This window comes from Budorcas taxicolor, chromosome 24, assembly GCF_023091745.1.
Source record: "Budorcas taxicolor isolate Tak-1 chromosome 24, Takin1.1, whole genome shotgun sequence".
Lineage (NCBI taxonomy): Eukaryota > Metazoa > Chordata > Mammalia > Artiodactyla > Bovidae > Budorcas > Budorcas taxicolor.
The window spans coordinates 8,017,299-8,027,208 of NC_068933.1; the positions used below are offsets into that span (position 1 = coordinate 8,017,299).

At 38.2% G+C, this 9,910-nt stretch overlaps 1 protein-coding gene across 1 annotated transcript in view; it reads left to right on the plus strand.

Moving 5' to 3' along the window:
- The window catches only part of NEIL3 (nei like DNA glycosylase 3), a 45,322-nt gene extending 35,691 nt beyond the window's left edge, over positions 1 to 9,631 (plus strand). Inside the window, exons 8-10 of the mRNA XM_052661521.1 lie at positions 266 to 683; positions 6,580 to 6,754; positions 9,449 to 9,631. Of these exons, the coding sequence (XP_052517481.1) occupies positions 266 to 683; positions 6,580 to 6,754; positions 9,449 to 9,631 (776 nt within the window). The remainder of the gene's footprint in view (positions 1 to 265; positions 684 to 6,579; positions 6,755 to 9,448) is intronic.
- Positions 9,632 to 9,910: the final 279 nt, after the last annotated feature.

Genomic DNA, 9,910 nt, shown 5'->3' on the forward strand with positions numbered 1-9,910 from the left:
CAATATAAAGCATAATAAATATAAATCTTTATTAAACCCACCTCTGAGTCCCTGGAAGTTGTTGAAATTTTGCACTTCATGTAATACTTTATTTCCTAATCAGAAGGTGGCTAATTCTGGATTCCTCAAGCTAACTTTGTATTATTAGTTATATACATTAAGTCACTGTAATAAATGAACTGAATGTTTTAATCAGATGAAAAGATGTTTCAAATAGTCAGTGTATTAAAAGGAATACTATAGAATTACTTGTCTCTTTTTCCAGATTCAGTACTCAGGAAAGAAGGAAATCCTACTGTCTTTAACAACTTAGTGAAATACCCTTGTAATAGCTTTGGAAAACCGAAGGCAAAAGTGAAGATCAACAGGAAAACTGCATTTGGAACTACCACTCTTGTTTTGACAGATTTCAGCAATAAATACAGTGCTTTGGAAAGAGAAGAAAGCCATAATCATATACCAGATGGGGAGTTTCCAAGCCCTCCTCCTAACATGTGTGGTAGTGATACACTGAACACCTCCAAGGAGAGAACAAACTATGGAAGTCAACCGTCTAACAAAATAAATATATCACCTATAGTCTACTCTCAGTATAAATTATTTAGTCCAGCACATAAAAAATTAAAAACAACCCACTACTCATCACCGGATCTTAAAAGTTGCAACCCTGGATTTTCTAACAGGTATGATGCTTCTCACCTTGGTCTTTAAGGTATTTGCATTAAGTTTTAAGGATGAAGAAGAATCATCCATTGCTAAGGAAGCCTAATTGATCTTGGAAATGTAAAGCAAACCCAGAAAGACTTTTACAGTATTCAATAATTTGCATCCCTTTCTTCTTCTAGGTTATAATACTACAGAAGGGAAGGGAATGAAAAACAGAATTTCCTCCATCCGTAGAAAACTTGGTTTTGGTTTTTCTGACAACTATATACATGCTTAATACAGAATGTTTGGAAATATTGGAAATTATGAATACAAATAATTAAATCCCCCTCCCTCCCCGAGTCATACTGGTTATCAGTCTCCACTGTTAACAGTGTTCTGTTTTATTTTTTTTAACTTTTCTTCCAATGAAAGGTAGTTCTTCTAACAGGGAAACTGTTCATTTAGTAAATGTCCTCTGTTCTGAAGGAAAGGGATCTGAGATATTTTTAGTGACATTTCTGCTAAAGAAATTGGCTGTATTTCAAACAGCCAAGGAGAGTGGCAGGCATTGTTTCAACCAAAAAGGCTTGAAGAGCATGTGTACTACTTTTGGACATGAAATTAAAAGGTTGTAATTTCAGTTAATGAATACTACCAGACCACATATGTTTTTAAGAGACTACTGGAAGAAGGCAATGGCACCCCACTCCAATACTCTTGTCTGGAAAATCCCATGGGCGGCCTGGTAGGCTGCAGTCCATGGGGTCGCGAAGAGTCATACACGACAGCAACTTCACTTTGACTTTTCACTTTCATGCATTGGAGAAGGAAATGGCAACCCATTCCAGTGTTCTTGCCTGGAGAATCCCAAGGACGGGGGAGCCTGGTTGGCTGCCGTCTCTGGGGTCACACAGAGTTGGACACGACTGAAGTGACTTAGCAGCAGCAGCAGATATACATTCAGGAGAAGACACCAATTGCTGTCACCAGAGATACAGTGACTTTAGTAAACAGTGTCATCCTTGTTCCTTAATGATTATTGGCAGCTCTTCCTCCTGTTCTTCTCCAGCCTTATTTAATATTTTGTCTGGGGCTCCTGATGACCGTATCTCCATCAGGGAGAGACTTCTCTCCACAATTTTCTTTTCCTTCAGAAAGCATACATTGTGTATCCAGCATCTTTACATGAAGTGAAGAATATTTTAAATGACGTGAAGGTGGGTCTTCTTGCCAGTGGGAGATGAGCAGGGGAAGAGCTGCTGTGGGTGGGCTCTGAAGTAATCTCAGGAGGGATTCTGGTTTCCACCCTCTCCTCTGATTATCTATGTCTTTGCTGATGGAAAGATTATTCCTCTGGGTAGTGAGGCGAAGGACCACCTGTGCACACACCTAGAATAACCTCTGGGAATCCTTGTAACTTATTTCATAACAGAATTCTGAGATGATTTTTGGTCAATAGATGCTTTAATCTCCAGTTCCCCATACTAGTTCTAAATTTATCATCAGTGTATCTTGATAAATTATTCTTGGCTAATTTTTTGTTGTTCTTCCTAATCACTTATTATAACTTGTTTGACTTTTGTCTGTAATACTGATAAAATAGAGACATTTGAGTTAAGTTATGGAGGGGAAACTTTTAACTACTCGATCAGTATACCATCTCTTCACCTAACGCTAATTAACGTTTCATGATGAAAGTTCATGAAGGAGCTAGTTAAGAGGGCCCAAGTTGGGAGGCTTTCCTGAAAGAAAATCGTTTTTGAACAGCCTTTTTTGTTGTGTCCCATAAGTGGAAAGAAGCAGATGTGATTGTTTAAAAATATTGTGGCTGTTTTTGTACTCAGATGAAGTATCTTGGCATATTTTTATTTCCTTAGTGCTTTGTAGAAAATCTCAGACAATTTAACTAATGAATTAGGGATTTAAAAAACATTAATGTAACCTTAAATTTAAATGATTTCTTCATAAGCCATTAGTAATAGGGTCATATGATTAATCACATGCACACAGCATTACTTAGAAACACTGCTGCATGCGAATGTGTTGAATGTAAGAACCCCAGGAATGCGACTCTAAAATCAATCAAGATCAACTAGCAGAATAAATGTCAAGTGATGAAATACATTCACCCAGCAGCCCTTCTGCACCCAGCTACTTTACAAGGAATAAATTGCAAATTACTGTCATTTATTTCATTTTTCTCCTTGTCTGACAGCTATAGTGTTCATCTCATGGACAAGATGCTGAGCAGAAGCTCACAACATAATAGGATTAAAGCAGGTGGTCCACTCAGAGAAGTGATAGCCAGTTCATTTTTTCTTTAATAATTATATGGTAATTAATTTGCCTTTTGTTCTCTTAATTACTGATCTCATCACCACATGATACATACTATGTTGACAGGGCATATTTTCAGATTGGTCTTTAGACAGATTTGAATTGAATCCAGCTACTGGATTATAAATTAGATAGTTGAACCAATTTTTAAGCAGTTAAGAATGACTGTTAGACAGTTTTAAGTCTTTGATCCAATTATTGTAAATACAGAGCAAAACACAGTGATACCACTTCAAAGAAATCATACATGTGTTTTAGGTTGAAGTTTTTCCTGAGCTGATACAAAGGCTCATATAGATCAGAGAAATGAGATAAAATCAGTCTGCTGCCATCAGGTTGCCAAATTCTACCTCTAATCACCAGTGAAGCACTAACACCTTGTACATGCTCCTGGGTCACCTTTTGGGGTTTTCAGTCCCCAAGAATGTCAGAGCCACCTGGGACCATCCAGGATGAGTCATTTAACCTCTGTTTGTTTGTTTGCTGTGATCCTTGAAATACTACTGAACTACAAAATATACATTCAGTGAGACTGATTAATTAAAAAAAATTAGATAATATTTTTATTATAATCACCTGATCTGTATAGTAAGTTAAATCATGATAAATTGGTCATTGAAAAAAATACCCACTTTAAAATTAAAAACCTGTGCTTGGTAATGTCCTCCTTTTTGATAATAGCTTTTGTCTGATCTGTTTAATATTATTTGAACAATGCTTATTGAACATGTTCAGTGTTTATTATCAAGTATTTATTGAGAACCTATTGTGCATTATAAGCATTACTCTTGATTCTAATGACTTTTACCTCAGCAAACTACAGTGAGCAGCGCTAAAGACAGCCCACTCCCAGTTTTAATAAGTAAAGTTTTACGGAGACAGTCCCGTTTCTGGTTGGTTTACATATTCTTTCTGGCTACTTTTCATGATAAAACAGCAGACTTGAATATTTTGCAACAGAAACCAAAAAAACCATGAGCCTAAACGTATGTCCCTTCTGAAAAAATTCACCAACCCCGATCTATTACATTGACCATTTATGTCATGCTTAGTCGTAGAGTTGTGTTGCGACCACATGGACTGTAGCTCTCCAGGTTCCTCTCTCTTTGGGGATTCTTAAGGTAAGAATAATGGAGTGGGTTGCCATGCCCTCCTCCACTGACCATTTGTAATCCAATATTAATATTTAAGATAACAGTCCTAGTTATCAAAATAAGTTAAAACTATTCCACATGCTGTTTACCCAAGAAAACACTTTGCTACATTATTGAGAGTTTTTAAAGTAATGATGGAAACAAAGAGGAACCAGAATCTCCTCAGTTAATCAGAACATTTAATTATTCTGGATAATGTTTGTTATCATGAAATGAAGATTTGTGTTGTGTCTTTGGAGCCTGTGTGTTCTTGGTCACAGTAACTCGGTACTCTGACACGTACTGTGTGCATATTCAGTCTCTGGGGTTCTGATTCTGCCAGCCATCTGGTGTAGAGGCAGATGATTCTGAGGAGCTGCCCGGTAATCCTGAAGCTTCTGGTCAATGGGCCATACTCAGAGGGCCAGGATAAGATAGCATATGGTGTTTTTTAATTTATCATTATACTAAGGAAGAAAGGGAATGGAAGACAGAAATGAGGAACTTACGAGAGACACTGGAGTCTTTCCTTCCTACGTTGATCCTATCTTCCACCATCCTCCTCTCCAAAATAGCTTTACTAATAAGGGAATCTAAACCTCTCCCTGGATTTGTGAAGCTGGAGATCTCTAGGTTGAAGCAAGTGGGTTCAAAAATGTTTGTTAACCCCAGCCTTCCAAATAATAAAATTATGTTTGCATATGTATACTTTTTAAAAGAAAGCATCAGTTTAGTTCCTTCTCTTAAGATTTTTAACTTTATTTTCTCCTCCTCTAAATTTTTTGTAAGCATTATTTACTGCCCTCTTGCTTTGATTTTGAAATCACTCAACTTCTCTACAACTATCTAAATGTTTAGCTTCTCTTGGAGTTAACATTTTAATATTTACTCTTTTGGAGGCACTGATGAAACCAAAGGAGATGGAAAAGAGAAGTGTTTTGCCCTTCACCTTATTTATTTCTGGTTAGTGTTCCCTGTGATTCTAAATAATAAGCCACCATCCCCCACACTGAAAGTGCTACCAACAAAATACCTGCTGAGGAATATTTAATAATAACAGTTTCTTCACAATGCCCACAGCTGATTTCATCTCATAGACGCGGCTGCACAAACAGCTTCAGAAACTACCCTCAGGATGTTTGAGTCCATTTAAAGCGATATAGTTAAATGTCTTTTATAAACAAGTGTAGACCAACTTCATCACAAATAAAAGATCCCTTGTATGTCAATTATATCTCAATTGAAACTGGAAAAAATATCTCACACTCTGAACATTTTGATGAGATATGATGCCTTGAGATATTATAGGAACGAGTATGTAAAGCATATAGTTTAGGATTTATAAGTATTTTTTTAAAAATCACTTGAGAATGGTATTTTGTTCTTCAGAAATTAACAAAAGAAAGGAGGAACTTTATCATTTAGAAATTTAAAATTGGGCTATTAGGGGAAGGGCTTCTGTTTTTAATAAGGGCTCTTTTTCTCTTCAATTGGTTTATTAAAAAGACTATTATAAAGGCATTATTAAAATTATGCAAAGTATAAAAATTAAATCATGAAGCTCCTTTTTGAAGAGAAAATTCCATATACAGTGGAAGGCCAGCTTCTGACCTTTATACACTGTATACAGGGATAACCTCCAGCTGCTCTTGATCTAATCATGAGGAAGAATAAAGCTTCCTTGCTAGCTTTACAGAATACACCTTTCTGCTCTGGCGGCAGCCTGCTGAAATATGATTGCAACTATTATGTAGCCTTGATCAAAGCAAAGCATAGAAAATTATCTTTAGAGTGGGCAGTAGAAAGAGTGATCTCTTTGGCCTTGTCAGAGCCACTGATGACAGTCTGCTACCCATGAGAAAATAATTAGAGAAGATTGTGACTCTTGCTCGTTTTGGGGTCAGGGAGCTGTTGGACTTGAGCATATTTTAGGGGAAATAAAAGTGGCCACCCAGTCATGTTGGGTAAGAAAATAACCAAATGTCACAAATGAAAACTAAGAAGATTGGATGTGCAAGTCAGCTGTTTTTATTCTTGAGAAATTTGAATTACATGTCTAATTTAAATTAAATTTGCATAAATAGGTACCTTTGGAAGTAAATTAGAATTACCTGGGAAAACCAAGAATTAGAATGACCTAAGAGTCGGACATGGCTGAGCGACTTCACTTTCATGCATTGGAGAAGGAAATGGCAACCCACTCCAGTGTTCTTGCCTGGAGAATCCCAGGGACAGGGGAGCCTGGCGGGCTGCCGTCTATGGGGTCGCACAGAGTTGGACAGGACTGAAGCGACTTAGCAGCAGCAGCAGCAGGAGCGTACGTAATTATGTGAAGTTGACCACGGTCCCTTTTTGGCACCATTTCTCTGTACAGGAAGGATTCTAATGTGGAGGTGAGGTGATGTGAATGATCCCTTTTAGCCCTGTTGTGCTGCAGTTATTTTGTAACTTGTCATTACAGTGAACTTCAAAGCAATATGACAGATGGTCCTCGTTTGTTAAATGCCGGCAGTCCCCGCTGCAGTAAACACGGCCGCCCCTGCGCTCTCCGAGTGGTGAGGAAGAGTGGAGAAAACAAGGGCAGGCACTTCTATGCTTGTCCTCTACCAAGAGAAGCACAGTGTGGATTTTTTGAAGTATGTGTATGATTCATCAAGCTTAATGATTGTGTCATTGAATACTTAGGCCACTAAAATGTAGCAAATATCTAACCATTTATGGTTTTATCTTTAAATATAAAAGCTGTACTGGTGTTGTTAAAATTTGAAGGTGTTCATCCCAAAAAGAAAAATTAATTCAATGACAGCTGTTCCGTTATTAGAGTATATTTGTAGCCACCAGTACAGGTAGAAGTGTCCCTTGGTTTACAGAAAGAAAAGTAACCAAGTCACTTACCAGGGACTGATAATCCAAGATAGATATTTGCTTTTCCTGACTTCAGTTGCTGGGGTCCAGCCCTGGTGGATCCAGGGTAATTTGAAGGGGAGACAGAGTAGGCGAGGAAAAACTTATTTATTTAGAAATATAAAGAGAGATTAGGAAAAAGTAGTGTAGTAGGAAAATTTAGTGGAGAAAAGAAGCTGAATAACTTGCTTTACGCGGAGAGCTAATAAAACTTCGAGACAAGAGGTTTGCACCATCTATGTAGGCCACCGGCACCAGCTTGAATAGTGGAGGGTGCCCCACCTTGGGCTCCCTCTCGCGTGGGTCTTAGAAGCCAGGGCAAGTAAGTAGACATGGTGAGCCTCACACTCCAGATGGGAATTCAGCCTGAAAAGAAGAGGGAGGGAGAGAGTGTCGACACGGGGGGAGCCAGATTTCCAAGAAACCAGTTCGAGAAGCTGGTCTGAGAAACTGGTCCATCCTTTATTGTTCAGGAAAGCTTTTTATACTTTTGGTTGTACATAGAGATCAATGGATACTATAAAATTATGCAGCATCAGCAGCCCTGACTCTTATCGAGACCAGGCTTTCTCTCTGGATACCTAGCTGTATACACAAGTCTTAGGTGATTTACATCAACTTCTGGCCAAAAGGCCTATTAGCATTTTACAGCCCTTTTCTGATAAGGTTCTGTCAACCAGAAAACTTATTTGCCTTAATAGTGTTGTTCTTCCCAAAGTCTGGTGCCACTCTCAGAAAGCACTAATTAAGGTTACATTCTTACATAGCAAGGACACAACGATTTATAACAAAGAAAGAGGAGTACAGTGATTTATAACAAAGAGAAAGTTTACTAACTCAAAAGTCTAGTGTTGCTAACATCAAAACTACTATATTCCTTTCTCTATATCCCAATTACATTGATTAATATCCTTCAGGTGCCTAAAAGATGAAGATGATTGGAGGTGTGGCAGCAGTCATTGACTCAACAGTGAAACCCATCACCAATATAATTTTTAGCTTTTTAGCAAAGGGCTCTATAGCTTTAAGATGCTTTAAGCTTCGTGCCTCTCTCAGTTGGGGGGCTGTAAACAATCACATGTGTAGTTAAACCTGTTAGGCAAGTTAGAGAGCCATCAAAGGAGTTTGAGGTGAAACATTCCTTTCATATGCAGGAGACCAGTTGGAGCTCTAAGTTAACTTTTTCCAGAGAAAGGTGGTCGGGGATAGCCCCCTGTCATGTCAGAAGAGTATAGTATAGCAGGCAGTAAACAGATTTTGGTTTCGGGGTAGATGCTCAGGCAGAGGACCCCTTGAGACCTGACTCGTCTTGCCCGTCAGGTCTCTCTGCATGACTTTGTCATGGGTGGGATCTCCCATGCTGGCTCCCGGCACAGAGTGACATCCAGACCTTTGGTTTATGCACTGAGTAGAGGTACCTGGGAAACTAATTTACACGCTCTGGGTTTACAATAAGCTCGGCGAATCCTACTACACAGGCTTAGCCAAAAAAAGTGATGACACAGTAACAGTTTAGATGTAGGTGATTCCTCAGTCTTTCAGTCTGAGTTTGTCCCTCCAAATGACTATGAGACAGAAGACAGGAACCTGGGTCCTTCAGGTCAGTCTTCCTTCCTTCCTCATTGTGAGCCTCACGCTGCTGACTGTCACCTTAAGTTTTAAAGATACATGTTCTCTCCAACTGCTTTATCTGATGAAAGACTGGAAAAAGAAAAGATGAATCTGTTTCAGTGCTGGAGCAGAAGTTTGCTGGTTGGGCTTACTGAGAGAGAAGATATCTGTCTTCAATGTGGTGTCTTCCTAAGGAATTCCCCAGGGAAGATGTGATCATGATTTCAGAGCCTAGCCCCTGTCCGAGACGTGACTCCATCTGACTCAACGTACACATCTCCCCTAGAAGCTTGTATAGACTTACTGGAGAAAATATTATTAACAATATTAATCACAGCCTTCTTGGTAAAGGCCTCTTGAGGCCAAAATTAATAAGGATAAGAATAATACAGTGGAATCTGGTAGTAATTAGTCTGGGTAATTCTGTATGGGATTCTTTTCCTAAGAGAGTAAGAAAGTTTAGTATTAAAGTCATAACAAATCTTTGATCTTAATAGCTTTAACTGAAACAGATCTATAGCAGGAACATTGCTGATTTACTTTACAGTGAGATTTTCAATAAAGTGAAGGAACTTCTGTAAGTAAGCCTTTGGAAGAAGGAGACTTGGAATTATGACAATTTCTCGTGTGGTTCAGGCAAATTTGTTAGAGAAGCTACTTATAGGATATAAGGCTTTTAAAGGGCAATAACTAATGACTTACATGTATCTTACAATGTCAGGTTAATAGGAAAAGGAGTGGAAACAACAAGGTACTAATCAAATACATCTCATCAGTCTACTTCCATCTAAACTTTACCATCTGTTTCTCTCCAGTGGGCAGATTTGTCCTTCCCATTCTGCAACCATGGCAAACGCTCCATCATGAGAACAGTGTTGAAGATTGGACCGAATAATGGAAAGAATTTTTTTGTGTGCCCTCTTGGGAAGGAAAAACAGTGCAATTTTTTCCAGTGGGCACAAAATGGGCCAGGAATAAACATTATTCCAGGATGCTAAGTTTCTAGTATTTGAGAGCTATTCATTTAAGTGTGTCATCTTTCCATTCAATGGCTGTGTATATTTCTTTTTTGCTTGATGAATGCTATACGTTTCATCAAATATACAATATATTCCATTTATAATGTATATTTAACCTATTTAGTTATGACAATAAAGTATTGTTAATATGTTCTTGGTCTGTTTTAACTTATTCAGGGAAGCAGTAATTTTTTTTTTTCTTTCAGGAGAGGAGTGTGCAGTTCAATAAAATAATGCAGTATTCTGTCTGTGATGAAT